This window comes from Haliotis cracherodii, unplaced genomic scaffold (genome assembly GCF_022045235.1).
Source record: "Haliotis cracherodii isolate W230 unplaced genomic scaffold, xgHalCrac1.p SCAF_13, whole genome shotgun sequence".
Taxonomy (NCBI): Eukaryota; Metazoa; Mollusca; class Gastropoda; order Lepetellida; family Haliotidae; genus Haliotis; species Haliotis cracherodii.
The window spans coordinates 4,174,089-4,198,671 of record NW_027266268.1 but is presented as its reverse complement, the minus strand read 5'-3'; the positions used below and the strand labels follow the sequence as shown (position 1 = coordinate 4,198,671).

The following is a 24,583-nucleotide window of genomic DNA, read 5'->3' as shown; positions in this document are numbered from 1 at the left end:
ATCTAATTGTACCTCACTTCATAGGATGTCTTTGCTTTAACAGATGAGGCTTTTTAACTCAGCCTTGGGCGTATGGTACACTCACACGTTTCTCAATTCCAATTCCAAGGTTAAGCATATCAACATGCACGATTTATTACAAATAAAGACAATCAACATCACGAGAATATGTAACTTTCTCACCTGCCACAGTACCATGGTTAGTTGCCTTCAAGTGACCTCATTGTTACAAATAATTACTTTCATTTATATTGATTCAATCAGGAATAAAAGCATTATGATGAATATGATCGACTAGGTATCGAAGTGGTTGTGTTCTTGGTCCAGATACTAGCATCTTCCCGAGGCAAGGGAGGTAACTGACTGTACACTTGACTTTAAGAGTCAGTTATCTCCCTTGCCCCGGGAAGATGGCTACTGATGGACACACTGAATTTTGAACATTTCTAAACACATCGGCATCCCAGATCACTGATCGCCAAGTAATACTTGACTTTCGTGTCATACCGGTCGAAGTTAATTAGTGTTACTGGTAAATATTGTATTCTGAGATGCGTCAGGGAAATGTATCTTTCGATTAATAACATAAATGCTCTAGAATCAATAACGCAACTTTGATGATGATTTTGAGGTTATGTTTGATACCCCACGTGTTCTTTTGATTTGTTGGTTTGTTTGATTGTTGTTTAAAGCTGCACTCAGCAATATTTCAGCTATATGATGATGGTCTGTAAATAATCGAATCTGGACCAGACAATGCAGTGACTGAATTCACGAGCATCACTCTACACAATTGGGACACGATGACATGCATCAACCAAGTCTGTGAGCCTGACCACCCGATTCCGTTAGTCGCCTGCTACAAGCCTAGTCGCCTGTTCCGTCAAGCATGGGTTGTTGAAGACCTATTCTAACCCGGATCTTCATGGGGCAGTTATTTTGAACTATCTTGTCGTTTTACATGCATTCAATACAAAGAAGCACTTGTTAACCTCTCATAGTTGTGTGTTATAGCAATATAAATGTATCTCGTCACACTTGATGGACGCAGTCACCAGTAACTACCAATCAAGCAATATCAGATGGAATTGTCCTCTAGTCTTGTGTTCCTAAAGGATCAGTTCTCGGGCCAATTCTTTTCACTTTATACATGAAAAGTATGAGGCAAATCACCAAGTGCATCACGTGCTATCACTACTATGCCCATGACTGATATGGAACTTCGAGCTTCCAAAGATCGAAGATTGCACGAGAGCCACCAAGTCGTGGATGGTTTGAACACAACCTGAAATTAAACAACAACAAGACTGATGCAATGCTGGTTGGACACAGTTCAAAACTTTAACGGGTGGGAGTTAACGCCATCTATTTGCCTTCTCTGATTCAGTGAAAATTCTAGGGTTTCATCTTACAATTGAACAACATGTAACTACATCTTCAAGACTGCGGTCAGGTAGCCTAGTGGTTAAAGCGTTCGCTCGTCACGCCGAAGACCCGGGTTCCATTCCCGACATGGGTACAATGTGTGAAGCCCATTTCTGGTGTCCCCCGCCGTGATATTGCTGGAATATTGCTAAAAGCGGCGTAAAACCATACTCACTCAAGACTTGTTTCTTCATCTCGATAACAAAGGAAGCATTCGACATCTGCTCACAAAAGATGTTGCACATGTCATGGCTAGATGTTTAGTCCTGTCAAGGCTTGCCTGTTATAATAGATTGATGGGTAACATCACAAATGAACAGCTCAAGAGGCTTACTGCACGTATTGCTACAAAAACTTTAAGATGGACACCCATAACTTCTGCTCTGATGTCGCTGCATTGGTTGCCTCTCAAAGCTGGAACTGATTTTAAACTACTGACATTAGCCTACACATGCTTCCATGAATTAGCCCCGCTATATCTCTTAGAACTGATAAGCCATCTAGATCTCTCCGTTCTGAAAGTGAACATCTGCAGAAAGTTCCGAAAAACTTGAAAACTTGAAAACTTTTGGTCACTGACCTTTCGAATGCTGTGCTTCAACACTTAGGAACAACAGACTTCAAGCTCTCACCAATCACTCTCATCATTCAAGGCACATCTGAAGTCCTACCGTTTCAACACTGGTTGACACAAGTTCAATCAGGTCAGTAAATTGCTTATAATCGAACTCACGTCATGACACACCGTTCTGCTACTGGGGCCAGGAATCCTTTACAAGCATGTTTTGATGAAAGGTTCTTGCGAATACTTTATGTCCGCTTCGGCAACTTTTATCTGCATTGATGACACGTGCCTTCTGTTAGTGAAAATTGGTTCACCTGTGTCGTTCAGTGTTTTGAAATCAAGACCAAACCGTGCTGAAAAAACTAAAGAAAATCTTTCCGCGTGAATTAGACAGCAATCCCTTTGAACATGGGACCGCCGTGGAACGTGAACTCCGTGTATTCGTCAATGCGACTAGACACACTAGTAGCACAGGGGCTTGCAACGCAAAGAAATAGCAGCTACAAGATATATGGTCACATCCAGTGTCAGTATACTATATCAAAGGAGAGGGAAGTAACGAGGCCAACTCACCTAGTTCGTTCGAGGACGAATTCAACTATGTCCGCTGTAAATACCCCCATAAAACTACACACTCATTTCAAGCCAATACATTTAGCTACACAATGAGACATAGACGGAGAAAATCGAAGCCTTGCTTTGGGAGCCTGCATCTTCAGAAGCTCAAAATATCGTGATTTTTCTGTTCCGAGCCAAAATCCCTGCTCAGAATTTGTACCGCTAACTTACCGATTTTTCTGTTTACTGGATGGTGTACATAAATACCACGAGCCAAAACACGTTCAATCGATGGCATCTGTCAGCCCGCCCATCGTCATTCTGTCCGCGACACATAAACCTGATGATATAATGAGTTAACGTACATTTATTCGTCTCAAAAAGACCTTTGCCGTGCCCCGTCCGCCACAGACGACCTTGTCCTTGACATACTCCGCACTGAAAAAAAGCCAGCGATTTGATTGGCTATAAATACGATAAAAATGGCGCTACTGTTTTTCAGTGCGGGGTATGTGAAACTAGCATTACCACTACTGTTGCCTTAATCCAGAAAACTTCTCAGGGGCGATGATAAGGTTTCGTCTATTTGGCTATTCTATGGAAAATACCTGCTTTGTCAAATTTTTCAAAAATAAAATGCAGTCGTTTCTTGCTTTATCATCCAAAACTGGCTCCCACAGGAGATATCGCTTGCGTGAGACCAAGCGATATGTATACTGTAGATATTGCTACAATGAAATTGCATCACAATGCTTTGCAGACCATTATGACGTCATTGTTACCATGACGTCACAATCAAATGGCATCACTAATGGCTCTGCTACTGAAGCTGTTAGCAGTACTTTTTATTGAGACACTGCTTATTACTGTCTACAAACTGAAAAAAGTTGGAAGAATGATGCTGGATGATAAATAAAATCTCACCCTTGTGATATCATATATATCAAAACTCGTCGATAAAAGTGGAAAAACGCCGAGGCAAGCTTCGGCGTTTTTCCACTTTTATCAATTTGTGTTGATATATTTGATTTCAAAGGAAACTCGGGTGAGATTCTCTATATTTCTCCACAATAATTAGAGGAATGCATATTTTCCTCTCAGGGCTCATCTCATCACGGAGATGGGCTGGAAGTTGGATCTACATCTCAGCACCAGCAGGTGTACGCGATGGAATTGTGTACAAATTCTGTTGTTGTCTGCATACTGACTCTTGCAGTAATCGAGCCAACTATTACGAAGTCATGACCATGTGGATTGACAGCTGGTCGGCTCGTGTATCGGCATTTCGACCTTATAATCAGGCTGTGATAATAAACTGTTTTGCATAATTTTCATGTTTTTTTTGCATTTTCATAATATTCATTTTCATCACGACGATTCCGTAAGGGTGTTGTAAAAAGCCGATTCACCCCAAACAGCATGCGTGCAACGGATAACAGCGACAAAACCATTCTATATTCATAAGAAATCGATAAGAGTCGATTGTACGATTCCGACTATATCATGAGCAAGTTTTATGAATCACAATCAAATAGTGATGATACCAGATGTTCGCGAAAAAGTGAATGCGTCCTTCTCCATCGGTGGTACTCGTCACAAACACACGCAAAGGCAAGTCAATTTTTTACATTAAAAACATATGTGATGTGCCGTTAATATAAAAATTACCACCCGAAGAGTAACGATCTGTAGACTGATTCCCGGACCGACAGAATAAACTGAAATTTAGGTTACTTGTAATCAGCAACATGAATAATTCATGTCCACATTCGTCGTGACCATTAACTTACATGTGTTATCAACCACCTTCTCAAATGTGTGTTAGAGATTTGGCCTTGACCAAACTAAAAACTAATCTTATGCGTCGTATATATAGGACTAGCCATATGTCTTTCAGCCAGACTGAAGGTGCATTGTGATCCGATCGTCCGCTGTGCCGGTCTGGAAAGGTTGTAATATTATGTGAGTACATGTCCTACAAACAAACAATATCGTTTTACGCTACCGCTAACAAAATTATGTATATGGTGGATCATAATTTTCGCTGTTATGTGCGTGAGATGGGTTTTTTGACGTCAGCTATATATTACGGCAGACCCGTGAAGATCCGGGGTAGAATAGGTCTTCAGTAACCCATGCTTGCTGTAAGAGGCGATTATGCTTGTCGTAAGAGGCGACTAACGGGATCGGATGGTCAGGCTCGCTGACTTGGTTCATACATGTCATCGTATCCCAATCGCGTGGATGGATACATATGATGTCAATGACTGGATTGTCTGGTCCAGACTCGATTATTTACAGACCGCCGTCACATAGCTGGGATATTGCTGAGTGCGCCGTTAAACAACAAACAAACAAAATATATTACGGCAGCTTTCGTTTGCAGTTTAAAGTCACACTTACTATAACAGCTGTATGCAGACGACCTGTAAAATAATGAAGTCAAACCAGTGATTGATATTATGAGCAAGGTCCACGCCATCGGGTATGATGTACCTATTCTGTCCTCGAATCCCAACGTCCCTTGGGATTCTAGTTAGAAATGGCATCGAACAACCTATGCATGTCGCACGAGGCGACTCAATGGATGAGGAGTCTGGCTCATTGGCTTGGTTCATTTCGTGTCAGCGTAACGAAGGCGTGGATCTGTGGTCATGATATCGCTCACTGGATCGTCAAACCCTAAATCCCAATTTCCCTGCATATCACCGTGGCATAAGACTACATTCGATACCCTTCGGTGCGTTTTTTGTTCGAATAACGAAACACTTTATTCTCTTCAGAATTGGATTCACCAGATCAAATATTCGAGACAATGGCGACTGGTAAGTAAAGCAAAATAGGACGTCATTGTCACTGATTTCAGCCCTCCGTGTTGATCACATCACGAGTGGAGTGGTCCAGTTACCCATGGAAGAGTAACTCGCAGTGTAGAGTTGCGTCCCCTGGCTGCCAGTATCCGATGGTCGGGTTTGAATCCCAGATTCGACCCAATTATGATCCCTCGTCTATCAGCAAATTTTAACATATTTTAGCGACAACGATTTGAAAATGAAATCCGTAAAATGTATACTCTCCCAAAAAAGTAGGGGATCATGAAATATTAATACCTGTGCGTCTGTGAACCGTAACACCAAAACACATCCTACAGTTTGCACGTGCCTCATGCAGTAGCGCCACACTTGTACGTATGGTGTCATTCCCGATTTTGAGTGAGTGAGTGAGTTTGGTTTAACGCCGCTTTAACAGTATTCCAGACTACATCACGGCGTTGGAGGAAAGCCCGAAGTGGCGCAGGCCTCAGACGTTTATCACTTCGGTGAAACCCACGAGCACGGGCGTTCTGCTGACAAACCTAGAAACATAATCGGGACGAACAGAGATTCGAACCCACAATCACAGGTTTCTTGCGTGCCCAAGGGACGCAACTCTGCACAGCGAATCGCGGAACCCTAGACGACTGGGCCACCCGTGCCGTGCAAATTAATTTTACGAATCAAAATTTAATACAATCTTATTAAAATAAAATCTTTTTTCTCAGTGACAACTCTCTGCGTAAACCAGATAAACCAGAATGATGGCCATGTGACCGGAAGTGATGTATAACAATTGACTGCAGCGTTTAATTCCAGAGTTCACGTATAAGCCTGGCTTCAAAGCGTCCGATGATATGAAGAAAGCATTCGATGAGTACGGATACATCATCATCAGGTACGTCACACGTAGGTTCACCACGACGTACTGCTCATTATGACGTGTATCTAGGTCCAGTCTCACACACGTAACTATGACATACTGCCCTTTATCACGTGGGTCTATGTCCAGTGTCAAACACGTAAGCATGACGTACTTCCTTTCCTCGCGTGGATCAAGGTCCAGTATCACACATGTAACCATGACGTACTGCCCCTTATTACGTGGACCTGATCCCGTGTAACACACGTAACCATGACGTACTGCCTCTTATCACGTGGATCTAGTTCCAGTATCACATACGTAACCATGTCGTACTGCATCGTATCACGTGGACCTAGGTCCAATGTGACACACTTAACCATGACGTACAGCCTCTTATCATGTTGATCTAGGTCTAGAGTCACACACGTAACCATGACGTACTTCCTTTCCTCACGTGGATCTAAGTCCAGTGTCACACACGTAACCATGACGTACTGCCTCTTATCGCGTGGATCTAGGTCCAGTGTCACACACGTAACAATGACGTACTTCCTTTCCTCACGTGGATCAAGGTCCAGTATCACACACGTAACCATGACGTACTGCCCCTTATCCCGTGGATCTGATCCCGTGTAACACACGTAACCATGACGTACTGCCTCTTATCACGTGGATCTGATCCCGTGTAACACACGTAACCATGACGTACTTGCTTTCCTCACGTGGATCAATGTTCAGTATCACACACGTAACCATGACGTACTGACTCTTATCACGTGGACCTAGGTCCAGTGTCACACACGTAACCATGACGTACTGCCTCTCATCACGTGGATCTAGGTCCAGTGTCACACACGTAACCATGACGTACTTCCTTTCCTCACGTGGATCAAGGTTCAGTATCACACACGTAACCATGGCGTACTGCCTCTCATCACGTGGACCTAGGTCCAGTGTCACACACGTAACCATGACGTACTGCCTCTCATCACGTGGATCTAGGTCCAGTGTCACACACGTATATAGGAGTAGTGTTTGCTTGACAGGGGGCTTCTGAACACGGCGGAACTCAATAAGGTGAAGAAGGCGCTGGAGGAGAACGGCGAGATCCTCAAGCATTCCTTCGGGGTACGTGTACAACGTTAGTGGAGACAACGGGTAGGGGTGTAGTCCTCGAGTACTGCACCGGAAGGTCGTGTGTAGATACAAGAGTAATCATGGATGGCATGTACAATTGTACGCTATGTAAAATACAAGAACTACTCTCTTCCCTCCTTCAGATTACATGGTTCACGATGTGACATTGTATTTTGGTAATGGGTACATGCTGTACATCACTGAAGGTAGTTTTGTTTGATTGTTGTTTAACGCCGCACTCAGCAATATTCCAGCTGTATGAGGGCTGTCTGTAAATAATCGAGTCTGGACCAGACAATCCAGTCATTGACATCATGCTGGCGTGAGTGTGGATGTGGGCGTGGGCGTGGGCGTGGGTGTGGATGTGAAATTGTGGGCGTGAATGTGGATGTGTGGGTTAGAGTATGGTCAGAGGTAGGGGTATTGATGTGGATGTGGATGTTGACGTGGGTGTGGGCGTGGATGTGGGTTGGTATGGCTCTTGGTGTGGATGTGGATGCGTTGGTTTGCGATTATTTGTCAAATCCCGCAGTTGTTTCTGTGAGGTAAGAGGGTATCCACGTGACGTACGTGTGAATACGCTTGACATAACGATATGTTCAGTGCATGAAATACGTACATGGAAACATTTTGAATAAGTACACTGTTTCCATTTATAATTCCAGTTTATGAATATGAGGGTCGAGGTAAAAGTACAGATTGAGATTTCTTCCACATACAATGAACAAATAAGTGAAATGTTGTACTCATATTTACTATTATCAAAACTGAAAAACTCCTGTTTACTGAAGTAGCCACGTATCTACACATCAGAATGAATAGAGCTTTGGAGGTGCAGCTAAAACCAGCGAATGCTGTTCGAAATTGATTCAAACCTTACGCCAACACATTCCCAGCTATGCTAATATAATGTCACCTTTTGCGCATGAAAGCTGTCCGATGGAAACAACCGGAAGAGCCGCCTCTGTGTCTGGAGTCATCCCGGAAGTGACATCACAGGCATGGTGTCGCGGAGTGAGAGGGTTGCTGGCACTGTTGAAAAGGTAATGGAAGCTGGTTCAACGCCATAGAGTTCCATACTTGAACCAGCGAGAACAATAATGTTGAATCAGTGTTGAAACAATGTTGTACTTCAACGTTGACATGACATAATGATAGATTTTTGGTTGGATTCTAAAGTTGTGATGATGAAATGTCTATCTATAATCAACAATCAGACATCAATGTTGATACAATGTTTTTCAACGTAATAGCCTCAGATCAACAAAGTGTCAACATTGAAACAATGACATGTGCATGTTGGAGATACTTTGGTCTTGTCATTTGCTATTCTTATCTTAATTTATCGTAGTACCTCGGAACTATTCAGATTCTTGCTTGTTTTCCCTAGGCAAGGGAGTTAACTGACGATGAAAGTTCAGCTTCAAACCTTGCCGAACTAGATTGGAATTTTTGAGTGTCTGTTACTTTTGCTGGCCTATTAAACGACTCGCATAATCCAATCAAACATCGCGTAAGGAAATCGACATCCGGTTCGTAAACAGCATGACGACTGTCGTGCAGATGGTCGGTAGACATATTTTCTAAATCTTTTCATTTTAATCAAGGATCTCACGTGATTTGATGTACTTTGCATAGATTATTGATTATTTGCTCCCAACAAGATGGCGGCGTCCAGTCAAGACGACTGGACGCCGCCATCTTGTTGGAAGCAAATGCAAGTAATATGAGAGGTGGAGTCTGGTTGGTCAATAGGAGGAACATAGAAGAGACATGATTCGTAATAGCTACTGGTGGCGCTACCATCGATCCTATCCCTGCCTAGTTTGGCAAGGGTGGAAACTGGACTTTTATAGTCAGTTAACTCCCTTGCTTCGGGAAGATGTAACAAGAAGACTATCGATCGATGTCATGTGCGAAAACACGTCAAACCAATCAGAATCAGATTATAGGTACATCGGTAAAGGAATCTCTCCTTAATATGTTTTTGTTTATAGGCATATTGACCGCCTCCGTGGTCTAGTGGTAGAGCGTCTGCCCGGAGAGGGGAAGGTCTGTGGTTCGTTGCCCGGCCGCGTCATACTATAAGACGTTAAAAGATATAAAAGATGGTACTTGTTGTTACCCTGTCTGGCGCTCTGCGTAAAGGGCCTAAAACAAGGACTGGTCGGCTCGGAGTCAGTATACTGTGTCTGAGTGGGGTATTCATGTTAAACTGCGGCATGGTATCTTAGTGAGCTGGCTCTATAAAATCAGCACTAGACCGGACTAGGACAAGCAGCCACACACACACACACATCGCTATATAAGTGCAATAATCTTAAACCAAATTTCTCGTCACCTCACCTTATAGGCATATTTGTAATGAAAACTATACCAGTGTGACAGGCACAATTGTTTTACCATACTGAATAACAGGGGGTGAAAGTAACAAGGCAGGAGTGGCACAAACAGTGGACTTCGTTATGCGCGAAGACGAAACCAGGTTGATAAAATGACCACGATAAGGACGCGCGGCATTCGTCACCACTCGCCCCTTTCCGTAACCTACAGGAAGACGTGTCCCCCTATCGATGAATGTTTTGTGCGAAAATACGACAAAACAATCAGAATGCGCGTATGTCTTCAAGTATTTCAGTCAAAGAATCCTTCATGACTAATGAAGATATTACATATATCTTGCATCTAAAAATATATCCTAGATATAATTAAATTTGTTCAATCATACTGTATACATACCGCAAGTCTCGATGTGTTTTAAACAGCACCTGGAATGCATATGACATGGGGGAAATATATGTGAATCATTACGCAACGAGTTGACAATTCTTTTAACAATGACCGTTTGCGCTTAGACGGAACCCAGTCGCAGAAATGGCCACGAGAGGGGCTGGAGTCTGGAGTCGCTGTTCGGCTTGTCCCAGAATAACACGAATTGGTCACGAATGGGCGCGCGGATGTCGCCATTCGGCTAGTCCCGGAATGACACGAGTAGTCACGAACGGCCTGTCGGCACTACTCGGATTTCCTAGAATGTGTGCGACTGGTTTTGGCGATTACAAGTGTACATGAGATGTTTGTTTCAGCTGCTGGGAGGCGATGTGTATCACTACCACTCTAAACTGATGATGAAGGAGGCGCAGACTGGGGGAAGTTTTGTGTGGCATCAGGATTATGGGTACTTTATAGATAATACCATCGTATTTCCTCTTTATTTTCTCATTAAAATATTTCTTACTTTTACTGCGATGAAATAGTTAGTCCTTGCTCAAAGAAGAGTCCATCGAATATAAGCATGTGTCCTTGCTTTTACTTAACTCCCTGGCCCTGGGACCGAAGTTACCGAAGACGATGAGTTGTGTCTCTTTGCTGTTCTAGGATCCGCTAATCGTAGATTTGAATCAATCAGATTATGACCAAACGTCTGTCAGCACCATACCGTAATGTTTTGTTAAACTACTGCGTCGCTATGCAGAGTTGCGCCCCGGGGCACGCCAGAAACCTATGATTGTGGGTTCGAATCCCGGTTCGCCCCGATTATGTTTTTAGGTTTGTCAGCACCATACCCGTGCTCGTAGGTTTCACCTAAGTGGTAAACGTCTGAGACCTGCATCACTTTGTTTTCCTCCCACATTAAGCTTACACGCCGCGATATACCTAGAATAATGTTAAAATAGGCGTTAAACTCACTCACTCACTCACTCACTAAACTACTGCGGTAAGCCCTCTCCTTGTCTTATAACCGGACAGCCCCGTAATCACCAGGTTATAATTCGTCCTCAACAACCCATGCTTGTCCAAAGAGGCGACTAACGGGATCTGGTAGTCAGGATCGCTGACTTGGTAGATGTCATCTCATCCCAAATGCGTAGATTGATGTTCATGGTGTCAATCCCCTGATTATCTTGTTCAGGTGGATTATTTACAACAAACAAACAATATAACCTGACAGATGCTCAAAGTCGCGTTAAACTCAATCATGTTTTGTCTGTCAGCTACTGGTACTACAACGGACTTCTCAAGCCGGATATGCTGGCGGTGTTCACGGCTATCGACACATGCGACAAAGAGAATGGGTGCCTTGAGGTAACTGTGGATAACTATGGATAAACAGTTCGGTAAAAATATGGTTAAACAAGTAATTTCCAAGTGAAAATTAAATTCATAATGTGAATGCCAAAATGCCTTCTTATCGATCTGTAGAAGTACGTAAGCTCCTGTAAATGAAATGTCAGGTCTCAATAGACCAGCCTTCAATTCAACGGTTTATCCTTAGGCTCTCATGATCAATCACAGGACACAGGGATGCTTCGTACTTGATGCGCTTACCATCCACAAGTCAGTACTATTTCCCACGACACAGCCAAGAGACTGTAAGAACAATTGTATATTTTTCATTATGAAATGTTCCAGTTCGCCGAATGCTCATGATGTTGCGTTCGTTCCTAATATCTTGTAGATTAAGAGTTCAGGCTTTCTAAATTGTACTAATGACACAGTTTTCATCGGCTTTGAAGAAACACTGTATGGTCTTCTAACTTTGAATATACCGTTAGTATCCTCTCTTGGGATCAGTGGGAAACATCAAAAGTTAATGGTTATCGTTGTACCCACGATTGTCCAGAGCCTCAACGTCACTACTTCACGGGTTGTATTCACTATTCCTCCATCACCCGTGAATACACCGTCAATACTTCACGGGTTGAATTCACTAGTTCCTCCATCACCCGTGAATACACCGTCAATGCTTCACGGGTTGTCTTGACTAGTTCCTCCATCACCCGTGAATACACCATCTATACTTCATGGGTTGTATTCACTAGTCCCGCCATCACCCGTGAAGACACCGTCAATACTTCACGGGTTGTATTCATTATTCCTCCATCACCCGTGAAAACACCATCTATACTTCACGGGTTGTATTCACTAGGTCCTCCATCACCCGTGAAGACACCGTCACTACCTCACGGGTTGTATTCACTATTCCTCCATCACCCGTGAAAACACCATCTATACTTCACGGGTTGTATTCACTATTCCTCCATCACCCGTGAAAACACCATCTATACTTCACGGGTTGTATTCACTATTCCTCCATCACCCGTGAAAACACCATCTATACTTCACGGGTTGTATTCACTATTCCTCCATCACCCGTGAAGACACCGTCACTACTTCACGGGTTGTATTCACTAGTTCCTCCATCAACCATGAATACACCGTCAATACTTCACGGGTTGAATTCACTATTTCTCCATCACCTGTGAAAACACCATCTATACTTCACGGGTTGTATTCACTAGTCTCGCCATCACCCGTGAAGACACCGTCACTACTTCACGGGTTGTATTCACTATTCCTCCATCACCCGTGAAAACAACATCAATACTTCACGGGTTGTATTCACTAGGTCCTCCATCACCCGTGAAGACACCGTCACTACCTCACGGGTTGTATTCACTATTCCTCCATCACCCGTGAAAACACCATCTATACTTCACGGGTTGTATTCACTAGTATTCCATGAATACACCGTCAATACTTCACGGGTTGTATTCACTATTCCTCCATCACCCGTGAAAACACCATCTATACTTCACGGGTTGTATTCACTATTCCTCCATCACCCGTGAATACACTGTCAATACTTCACGGGTTGTATTCATTAGGTCCTCCATCACCCGTGAAGACACCGTCACTACCTCACGGGTTGTATTCACTATTCCTCCATCACCCGTGAAAACACCATCTATACTTCACGGGTTGTATTCACTAGTTCCTCCATCAACCATGAATACACCGTCAATACTTCACGGGTTGTATTCACTATTCCTCCATCACCCGTGAAAACACCATCTATACTTCGCGGGATGTATTCACTATTCCTCCATCAACCGTGAATACACTGTCAATACTTCACGGGTTGTATTCATTAGGTCCTCCATCACCCGTGAAGACACCGTCACTACCTCACGGGTTGTATTCACTATTCCTCCATCACCCGTGAAAACACCATCTATACTTCACGGGTTGTATTCACTAGTTCCTCCATCAACCATGAATACACCGTCAATGCTTCAGGGGTTGTATTCACTATTCCTCCATCACCCGTGAAAACACCATCTATACTTCGCGGGTTGTATTCACTATTCCTCCATCAACCGTGAATACACTGTCAATACTTCACGGGTTGTATTCATTAGGTCCTCCATCACCCGTGAAGACACCGTCACTACCTCACGGGTTGTATTCACTATTCCTCCATCACCCGTGAAAACACCATCTATACTTCACGGGTTGTATTCACTATTCCTCCATCACCCGTGAAAACACCATCTATACTTCACGGGTTGTATTCACTAGTTCCTCCATCAACCGTGAATACACCGTCAATACTTCACGGGTTGTATTCACTATTCCTCAATCACCCGTGAAAACACCATCAATACTTCACGAGTTGCATTCACTAGTTCCTCCATCAACCGTGAATACGCCGTCAATACATCACGGGTCACTTAGCTGGACTAGTACCGAAGCGTCGTTAAGCATCAAACAACTAGTTTGGACATTCACTGCTGACTGTTTCAGATTCTGGAAAAATCCCACAAGTGTGGACGTATCGAACACAAGTTTGTCGCTGGCCAGATCGGCGCTGACCTCGAGCGAGTGGAGCTGGTGCAGGCCATGTGCAAACACAGATACGTCGAGCTGGAACAAGGTGAGATTAATCATGCCAGCACACCCTGGATGTCTCGAAGTTTATGGATTAAAACAAACGCTTGGTTTGAAGTAGATGGAAAACTCAAGTGCAAATAATTTTGTTCGAGAGAGACACCTCTGTGTCTATTGTTCAGAGTTACGTCCCCTACGATGATTCGCTTGTGTTGCTCAGATTGTCAGCACCTTACCCGTTCGTGAATTTCACCCAAGTTTTAAACGTCTGAGACCTGCATCCCATCGTTTCCTCCAACATTTGACACACCGTGTTAAAACAGAAATACTACTCACATCGGCAAAAAACCCTCACACAATTATTTAAAGAAGATCAAAATAATCGCCTGTGTTTACCAGTAGATTTTGGACAAATGGTGATAAAAGAGCTGTGTGCCAATGCTACGTTCCCCAAACCTCCTCCTCATCAGTCACTTCTGGTTGCTAGGCGACGCCCTATTCTTCCACTGCAACTTGCTCCACAACAGTGCCGCCAACAACAGCGACAAACGGCGCTGGGTCCTCATCACAGCCTTCAACACCCTCGACAACAACAGCGTCGTTGAGCACCACCATCCCCCCGGAACCAAGATAGACATTGTAAGACATGTGTGGGGTGTTTTTGTTTCTTGTCGAACGCCGCTGTTGCAACATTCTAGTATCAGGATGACGGCCTGTAAATAACCGGTCTGATCCAATAATATGTCCCACGCCGATCCACAACCTTGCCATCCGATCCACACCTTAGCCATCCGATCCACAATCTGAGCACCCGATCCCAACCTGAGCTCCCGATCCACAACCTTGCCATCCGATCCCCAACCTGGCCATCCGATCCCAATCTGACAACGAGATCCACAACCTGGCCATCCGATCCCAAACCTGGCCATCCGATCCCAATCTGACAACGGGATCCCCAACTTGGCCATCCGATCCCAATCTGACAACAGGATCCCCAACTTGGCCATCCGATCCCAATCTGACAACGAGATCCACAACCTGGCCATCCGATCCCAATCTGACAACGGGATCCCCAACCTGGCCATCTGATCCCAATCTGACAACGGGATCCCCAACTTGGCCATCCCATCCCAATCTGACAACAGGATCCCCAACTTGGCCATCCGATCCCAATCTGACAACGAGATCCCCAACCTGGCCATCCGATCCCAATCTGACAACGAGATCCCCAACCTGGCCATCCGATCCGAATCTGACAACGGGATCCCCAAACTGGCCATCCGATCCCAATCTGACAACAGGATCCCCAACTTGGCCATCCGATCCCAATCTGACAACAGGATCCCCAACCTGGCCATCCGATCCCAATCTGACAACAGGATCCCCAACTTGGCCATCCGATCCCAATCTGACAACGGGATCCCCAACTTGGCCATCCCATCCCAATCTGACAACGGGATCCCCAAACTGGCCATCAGATCCCAATCTGACAACAGGATCCCCAACCTGACCACCCGATCCCAACCTGACCACCCGATCCACAACCTGACAATCCGACCACAACCTGACCACACCATCCGAAACCTGACCACATGATCCCCAATCTCACCGACCGATCCATAACCTGACCACGCGATCCCAGATCTGACCACCCGATTCACAATCTGACCACCCGATCCACAACCTGACTACCAAATCCATAGACCACAAAATTAATGAGTGATTACAGTTGATATTGGCTACAACCGATTCGTCTTCGATATTACCAAATATCGTCCCTGCTTTTAATAAACATATTACTGTGCCCATACATATTTCAACCACACTGAAGCTTCTCTCTGTTTGTATACATATACTCCGTTTATACATATCTCAATTGTTTTATCATATAACGTTAACCATGTACATGTTTTTAAGGAAGGGCTCATTAATTTCTGAAAACTTGTAAAAATTATGTTTAAATCAAAAACGTATCACAGGTGAGCGACAACGCTATTCTCGACTGCAACAACTATAACGACATGACCGGCAAACGCTTCATGGACCCGACAGCCAACAAGACAATCAAGGTGGACAACTAGGACTGAAACCACGGGCCTTGAAAATACACGGTTGTCTCCCCTGACCAAAATGTTAATGAGTTTACGAATAAAAGAGTACCTGTACGCGTGATTTTATGTCATTTTTTTGTCATTTAAAGATCTAATGAAGCAACAGACTATTTTAATTAAGGCCCTATCAGCTTGACACAACTGTTTCATCCTTTTGATAATAATGCTTACTGTATATCTTGCTTCATTTCCTGTGTTCTAGTTGTTGTTCTTCCTGTACATCTGGCTTCATTTCCTGTGTGCTAGTTGTTGTTCTTCCTGTACATCTTGCTTCATTTCCTGTGTGCTAGTTGTTGTTCTTCCTGTACATCTCGCTTCATTTCCTGTGTGCTAGTTGTTGTTCTTCCTGTACATCTTGCTTCATTTCCTGTGTTCTAGTTGTTGTTCTTCCTGTACATCTTGCTTCATTTCCTGTGTGCTAGTTGTTGTTCTTCCTGTACATCTTGCTTCATTTCCTGTGTGCTAGTTGTTGTTCTTCCTGTACATCTTGCTTCATTTCCTGTGTGCTAGTTGTTGTTCTTCCTGTACATCTTGCTTCATTTCCTGTGTGCTAGTTGTTGTTCTTCCTGTACATCTGGCTACATTTCCTGTGTTCTAGTTGTTGTTCTTCCTGTACATCTTGCTTCATTTCCTGTGTTCTAGTTGTTGTTCTTCCTGTACATCTGGCTACATTTCCTGTGTGCTAGTTGTTGTTCTTCCTGTACATCTTGCTTCATTTCCTGTGTTCTAGTTGTTGTTCTTCCTGTACATCTGGCTACATTTCCTGTGTGCTAGTTGTTGTTCTTCCTGTACATCTGGCTACATTTCCTGTGTGCTAGTTGTTGTTCTTCCTGTACATCTTGCTTCATTTCCTGTGTTCTAGTTGTTGTTCTTCCTGTACATCTCGCTTCATTTCCTGTGTTCTAGTTGTTGTTCTTCCTGTACATCTTGCTTCATTTCCTGTGTGCTAGTTGTTGTTCTTCCTGTACATCTTGCTTCATTTCCTGTGTGCTAGTTGTTGTTCTTCCTGTACATCTTGCTTCATTTCCTGTGTGCTAGTTGTTGTTCTTCCTGTACATCTGGCTTCATTTCCTGTGTTCTAGTTGTTGTTCTTCCTGTACATCTTGCTTCATTTCCTGTGTGCTAGTTGTTGTTCTTCCTGTCCATCTGGCTACATTTCCTGTGTTCTAGTTGCTGTTCTTCCTGTACATCTTGCTTCATTTCCTGTGTTCTAGTTGTTGTTCTTCCTGTCCATCTGGCTACATTTCCTGTGTTCTAGTTGTTGTTCTTCCTGTACATCTTGCTTCATTTCCTGTGTTCTAGTTGTTGTTCTTCCTGTACATCTTGCTTCATTTCCTGTGTTCTAGTTGCTGTTCTTCCTGTACATCTTGCTTCATTTCCTGTGTGCTAGTTGTTGTTCTTCCTGTGCATGTGGCTTTATTTCCTGTGTGCTAGTTGTTGTTCTTCCTGTCCATCTCGCTTCATCATCGGTATGGCCGAAATGGGGGCAACACAGGTCCAAATTGCCAGAAGGTTTGGTTGTACACCATTGACAGTAGCCAGGCTGATTCAACGGTACAGGCAGATAGGGAGGACACAGGACCGGATGACCCCGAGTGACAACACGACTGGAGGACGGTCAGATACGGCTCATTCACCTGCGATTCGTAACGGCGACGGCGACGGCAGCAACAGCGTTGGCACATCCCATTAGCCAACGTACAGTACTACGACGACTTCGTGCTGCTGGAATCCGAGCGTATTGTCCTTTGCTCAACATCGACGCCTGATTATAAGACTGCGATGGGAGAGGCAGGTTCGACGCTGGCAAGTGAGAAATTGGTGCCGAGTGCTGTTTACTGATGAGAGTCGGTTTAACTTGTTTCGAAATGACGGCAGAGAACGAGTTTATCGACGGAGGGGGGAACGTTTGGCTCCGGCGTGTATTCGAGAGGTCCAACCATTCGGCGGGGGAGGTGTCATGGTGTGGGGCGGTATTTGTGGAGATCAGAAGACTGATTTGGTGCTTATACAGGGAAACCTGAACGCTGTGCAATACAGAGACCAAGTGTTGCAGCCTGTTGTGCTTCCGTTCTTACAAAACCAACAGCAGGGGGCATTGTGTCAACACGACAATGCCAGGCCCCATACTGCAAGAATGACTCGGAACTTTCTAAACCAGCAGAACGTTGACTTTTGCCCTGGCCTGCCCACTCACCCGATATGAATCATATTGAACATCTGTGGGACCATCTTGACAGACAGATTAGAGCACGCCATTTGCCTCCCGTCAACAGACAAGAATTGCAGGAGGCCCTGAGAGACGTGTGGCAACGGATTCCAGTCCACGTCTTCAGAAGACATACGTCATCGATGAGGCGGCGTATCACAGCATGCATTGAGGCAGCTGAAGGTCATACACGCTATTGAAGGCAACTGTGTTGACAATGAACTTGTAATGTGTCTGACAATTTCTTGGTGACATTTCACTTTTGAAAATGAAACTTCTTACCCCACCATTGTTTACCTTGAGCTTACATTACCTGTGATTGCACAATTTCATTTAAACTGTGGTTGATCAATAATTTTTTCCCCTCCCTAGATTATATTATAATTCACAACAAAACCTCTTCTTGTTATTTTTTTTATCGATCATGGAACTCGACCTATACTTTCTTTTGTCGCCCAGTTATATGCTAGATCCAGCCAATCCTCCATTATCTATGTTTCTTAGAATACTACCACAGGAAGTAGTCCCTCTGACCTCCCTAATAAATCTGCATCTATTGGATTATTGGGCGGAAAGAGATGACGAGTCCAGCCATGTGTACGGGGTTTTGCACGAGGTACGGTTTATCTCACAACTGGCTGGGATGGTGACAGTGAAGTAGACGTCTGTTGACTTTTTTCAGTGTGATATTAGCCAAACTGCAGGAATTGTGGCTATGATGTAATGATAACTATTGTTTGATAATTCCTTTGACTACCCTACCTCTATTACATTACAGCCAGAACACACCAGAGGGATTGGTGGGTGTGATTTTTGAGGATATCTTCTGCAACAGTAACCACATATGGAAACTCTAGGTATAAAGTTTCAGCCCTCGCTGTATTTTCGTTTCAGTCTTTGAAATTGCTAAATTGACCTTATGTAGTTTTCGATGTTTGAATACGACATTTGCATTAAAAATGTTCTGATCTATCCAGTTCTGCAATGTTGTAGCTACCCATGTGACTAGCCCTTATAGCATGTTTTGGTTATCAATAAATACAGAGGTCTTAACACCTTGTGGAATGAGTACATGAGTGTGAATCTGCATTTAATCTGTTTTGTCCAGTCCATTTGTTTGACGGATTATGATCAATCACTTCAAGTGAGTGAATATGGTTTTACCCAGCCTTTATCAATATCCCAGCAATATCACAGTGGAGGACACCGGAAATGGACTTGAAGTCTGTTGTTCCTAAGTGTTGAAGCACAGTATTCGAAAGATCAGTGACCAAAAGTTTTCAAGTTTTCAAGTTTTTATTAACTTTCAGCAGATGTTCACTTTCAGAACGGAGAGATCTAGATGGCTTATCAGTTCTAACAGATACAGCGGGGCTAATTCATGGAAGCATGTGTAGGCTAATGTCAGTAGTTTTAAATCAGTTCTACCTTTGAGAGGCAACCAATGCAGCGACATCAGAGCAGAAGTTATGGGTGTCCATCTTAAAGTTTTTGTAGCAATACGTGCAGTAAGCCTCTTGAGCTGTTCATTTGTGATGTTACCCATCAATCTATTATAACAGGCAAGCCTTGACAGGACTAAACATCTAGCCATGACATGTGCAACATCTTTTGTGAGCAGATGTCGAATGTTTCCTTTGTTATCGAGATGAAGAAACAAGTCTTGAGTGAGTGAGTATTGTTTTACGCCGCTTTTACCAATATTCCAGCAATATCACGGCGGGGGACACCAGAAATGGGCTTCACACATTGTACTCATGTGGGGAATCGAACCCGGGCCTTCAGTGTGACAGTCGAACGCCTTAACCTCCAGGCTACCCCACCGCCCCTCAGTCACTACAAGCAGCGTCTAATAAAATAGCAGACACCCGGCGATGATGGCAGCCCCTGACAACTTCCCCAGGGAGTACAAAAATATTGTTATTACCAACAGCTTTATTGACGTTTCTACATTAGTTTCCGATAATCTGCTGGGGTTTTGGAGGGAAACTGGATATTTTTCAGCAACAACTGCAACAACTGCAACTCCAGATATATTTTTAACTAAACGTGGCAAAGAGGCATTTTTGGTGTCAGTTTCTTTTTTTCAACGGTCTAAAGCATAATTGCTTTTTCAAGCATTAGATGACAGGTCCCTTGCAGGTGATTGTGGGTCATCCTTATGTACACTTGATGTCCTCTGGCTTGAGTGCATCCACCTCGGCACACTGGACTCGGTCAACGGGGTTCTCCCTGTTTTTCGGGTCACCGCAGTACATGTCCTTGAAACGCTGAAGACAGGAGGAGAGTGAGTGTGTGAAATTGATATCAAGCGCTGTTTGGGTAGTCAATGTGTGATGTCACTTCAGTCAGTGTTTAATGTATGATGAACGTAGGGATTCGACTTTTAATCAGGGATTCGAACTCACGACTAACGGAATAAGACAGAGTGATTGATTTCATCTCAAATCGGCTTCCTACAAATGAATTGAACCTACGTGACGAGTGACATTGGAGAATGATGTTGAAATAAAATGTGTTCGTGACTTGGGATTAAACAGACAAATCTTGACTGTTTATGTACTTACAATATATTGAATCGATAAGAAGTCGATAGTGGAAAAATCTGAAAAAAAAGATAAAAAAGTAAGTGAATGTTGCTTTACGTTGCTTCAGTTCCAGCTGTATATCATCACGGTTGCCTGTGAATAATCATTAGTACACACGGGATTCACACCAGGAGCATCGACTCACGCTGGGAACAGGGAGCAGGGGTGCGTCGGCTGACTCTGACAAACAAGGACAGCAACTGACTGAACCAGTATCATCTAATGTTGTGATGATCTTTCGATACATGCGTTTACATGTAATGTTACAGGTCGGGAATCTTAAATCAAATCAATATTTCCCCAAATCAACTCGGACACGAGATTCACAAAGACACTTGAACAATGTGACGTTTTCAATGCTTCCTTCAGTTTAGTTCGTCATTCCGACGTTGTAAGACATTGTGGTGCACTCAGTCTATTCTGTATAATCAGGTTACTGTAATATATATTCCATGATTCTTGAATTCTTTCGACTAAACACTAAAAGTCGCCCGCTAAAAGCACCAGCTGATGGACACATATCTTTATAATATATCTTACTGAATCCAGTGAAGTCATCTGCATTCACAACGCCATCTTTGTTGGGGTCCCAGATTGAGTACATGAATCGGGCGTAGTCCTCGGAGTAGCCGTACCTGCACGTCCACCTGGTCACGACCTCCCACTGTTGCAAGCTGCAAGGGTCATCTGTTGGTTAGATTGAGAAATACAATGTTTTTCACAAATACCATAGTTGTTTGGGTCATCATTATAAGGTATAAGGGTTGCTGATCTTCTCAACACACTGCACATAATTTGTCCAGTTAGCCTCTCCTTGATCAACTGAGTCTGGGCCGACTTGATATGGCACTTCGCTTGGTTGACACTCATTTCTGTACCGTCCAGCAGTACAGAACCATCAACAAAATCAACACTGACATTGAGATTATGGCCCACATACTTGGCTTAGGAAAACTGCGGAATGCCTTGTTTTCATCTGGAGTCTTGTCATGCTACACAAGAGGATCATCAGACAAATAAATGTGCAGAATACAAATTATTCTATCATGAAGAGCATCCACGTTAATCAATCCACACCCTCCCATTATGATTGGCAATTGAGGGATGAGCGAGGGTGGTGGGATCTATTGACATGATTCTTCGTGTGAGGGATGGTTAAGGGCACTTGTTAACCCTCTAGAAAGAGAAAATATTAACATTGCGGAAAATATCTAATGAAGACAGTGATATGAACTATGTATTCATGTGTATTCAATTATCTTTATTCAGGTGTATGTATTCAGGCTGCAGTGTTCACATTCTCCGAAAAGTTCTGGGTTGGTTTGACAGTTCGCTTTCTGGGAGAAGTCCCATTCGCTGTCTGGGCTGCGTGTAGAGGGGACAAGGGCCCTGAGATGATGATGAGCCTAACCAGCCTGAGTGTGCCAGGATCACCCAAACCCTCTTTGCTGCATTTTTTATTTTAATCTGTAAATAATAATAACAACAACAACAACAACAACAACAATAATAATAATAGGGAGGGAGGTAGAAGAGGGAGGGTCAGTCAGTATACTAGGAGGAGTTATTGACCATCTCGTGGAAGGTCAGGATTATACGAACTTTGAAATGCAGGTTAGGGACAAACTCCAAAATGCCCATATCAAGCACAAACAAATTAAAACTCAAGAAAATCTGGAGTTCAGAGCTGAACGCTCGCAATAAAGTTAAAGCCACCAATACTTATGCTGTACTCGTCCTTTCCTATTCTTTTGGTGCTGTTAAATGGACGAAACTAGAAATTCAGGGTATTGACATGATTCTTCGTGTGAGGGAGTCAATACCCTGAATTTCTAGTTTCGTCCATTTAACAGCACCAAAAGAATAGGAAAGGACGAGTACAGCATAAGTATTGGTGGCTTTAACTTTATTGCGAGCGTTCAGCTCTGAACTCCAGATTTTCTTGAGTTTTAATTTGTTTGTGCTTGATATGGGCATTTTGGAGTTTGTCCCTAACCTGCATTTCAAAGTTCGTATAATCCTGACCTTCCACGAGATGGTCAATAACTCCTCCTAGTATACTGACTGACCCTCCCTCTTCTACCTCCCTCCCTATTATTATTATTGTTGTTGTTGTTGTTGTTATTATTATTTACAGATTAAAATAAAAAATGCAGCAAAGAGGGTTTGGGTGATCCTGGCACACTCAGGCTGGTTAGGCTCATCATCATCTCAGGGCCCTTGTCCCCTCTACACGCAGCCCAGACAGCGAATGGGACTTCTCCCAGAAAGCGAACTGTCAAACCAACCCAGAACTTTTCGGAGAATGTGAACACTGCAGCCTGAATACATACACCTGAATAAAGATAATTGAATACACATGAATACATAGTTCATATCACTGTCTTCATTAGATATTTTCCGCAATGTTAATATTTTCTCTTTCTAGAGGGTTAACAAGTGTCCTTAACCACACTGTCCTTCCTAGGATCTCTGTAAGTTGTGCCTGTCATATGTTTTTTGCAATTATTTTCCTCAGTAGAAGTACTTTGTAAGGACATCCCAGTCCCCCTTCCAGGTTATCAATTGGTTGCTCCCTAAACAGTCCTTACCGTCGTAGTCAAAATACAGGATTTGTTTTTGAACGTCTCTGAAGTCTACTATGCCGTCATCGTCGACGTCGTTGTCCACCACAACAGCACAGAACTTCCCCACCAGTTGCTCAGGGGGGTTGCAGTTGTTAAGCAGGTTAAACCAGTACCTTCAAGAAACGTGAGTGGGTGAGTGAGTTTGTTGGGAGATTTAGTGAGTGAGTTAGTTGGGTGATATAGTGAGTGAGTGATTTGTTGGGTGGTATAGTGAGTGAGTGAGTTTGTTGTGAGATTTAGTGAGTGAGTTAGTGAGTTGGGTGATATAGTGAGTGAGTGAGTTGGGTGATATAGTGAGTGAGTGAGTGAGTTGGGTGATATAGTGAGTGAGTGAGTGAGTTGGGTGATATAGTGAGTGAGTGAGTTTGTTGGGAGATATAGTGAGTGAGTTGGGTGATATAGTGACAGTGAGTGCCAAGACCCAAGCCACCGGGGTTCGATTCTAGAGATGTTTGACATTATAAGATAAAATTGTAGGAATTGTAGTTGTGATAAGAGCTTATTCAGTGAATGTCTTGATATACCTGGAGAAACCACAGGTCCCACAGAGCAGGAGGGCGAACACGGTGAGTCGGAGGGCAAGCATTCTGCAAGCAAACTCATAGAGGTAATGGCGTTTCAATTGTTATGAGTTTGTCAAATTATTGATCTGGGCCTGCGGGGGGGTTGTTGCACATGTCCTAACCAGCAAAGTAGTGGTCGATAACACGAACACCAGTCCAATGTATCCATAGTAACAGTATCTACTAACTGTTTCAATAGTTACAGTAGAAACTAACTGTAGCAATAGTTACAGTAGAAACTAACTGTAGCAATAGTTACAGTATAAACTAGCTGTTTCAATAGTGACAGTATAAACTGGCTATATCAGTAGTGACAGTATACACTAACTATAGCAATAGTGACAGTATAAACTAACTTATCAATAGTGACAATATGAAGTAACTGTAGCAATAGTTACAGTATAAACTAGCTGTTTCAATAATGACAGTATAAACTACTTGTTCCAATAG

At 43.4% G+C, this 24,583-nt stretch overlaps 2 protein-coding genes across 2 annotated transcripts; one reads left to right on the top strand and one right to left on the bottom strand.

Annotated features, from left to right (window-relative positions):
- The first annotated feature begins 2,058 nt into the window (after positions 1-2,058).
- Positions 2,059-16,200, top strand: LOC139458755 (L-proline trans-4-hydroxylase-like). The gene is made up of 11 exons (XM_071240168.1): positions 2,059-2,129; positions 4,446-4,510; positions 5,332-5,373; positions 6,181-6,259; positions 7,273-7,354; positions 8,296-8,406; positions 10,450-10,541; positions 11,359-11,449; positions 13,952-14,081; positions 14,523-14,674; positions 16,015-16,200. Exons 3-11 carry the CDS (start codon positions 5,364-5,366, stop codon positions 16,114-16,116), a joined length of 849 nt encoding a protein of 282 aa, XP_071096269.1. The 5' UTR covers positions 2,059-2,129; positions 4,446-4,510; positions 5,332-5,363; the 3' UTR covers positions 16,117-16,200.
- A 4,304-nt stretch (positions 16,201-20,504) lies between these two features.
- On the bottom strand, positions 20,505-24,156 carry LOC139458756 (uncharacterized). Its single transcript, XM_071240169.1, has 5 exons — positions 24,095-24,156; positions 23,535-23,683; positions 21,484-21,630; positions 20,923-20,960; positions 20,505-20,625 (listed from the first exon to the last, which is right to left on the bottom strand). Exons 1-5 carry the CDS (start codon positions 24,154-24,156, stop codon positions 20,515-20,517), a joined length of 507 nt encoding a protein of 168 aa, XP_071096270.1. The 3' UTR covers positions 20,505-20,514.
- Between the last annotated feature and the right edge of the window lie 427 nt (positions 24,157-24,583).

Bases quoted from the DNA above. Each gene is read 5' to 3' on its own strand.
- LOC139458755 (XM_071240168.1), top strand. The intron at 6,260-7,272 runs GTACGTCACACG...TTTGCTTGACAG, and splicing joins TACGGATACATCATCATCAG to GGGGCTTCTGAACACGGCGG. The intron at 10,542-11,358 runs GTACTTTATAGA...TTTGTCTGTCAG, and splicing joins GTGTGGCATCAGGATTATGG to CTACTGGTACTACAACGGAC.
- LOC139458756 (XM_071240169.1), bottom strand. From the start codon at position 24,156: ATGCTTGCCCTCCGACTCACCGTGTTCGCCCTCCTGCTCTGTGGGACC. The intron at 23,684-24,094 runs GTATATCAAGAC...CGTTTCTTGAAG, and splicing joins GGGACCTGTGGTTTCTCCAG to GTACTGGTTTAACCTGCTTA. The intron at 20,961-21,483 runs GTAAGATATATT...CTTTTTTTTCAG, and splicing joins AGATGACTTCACTGGATTCA to ATTTTTCCACTATCGACTTC.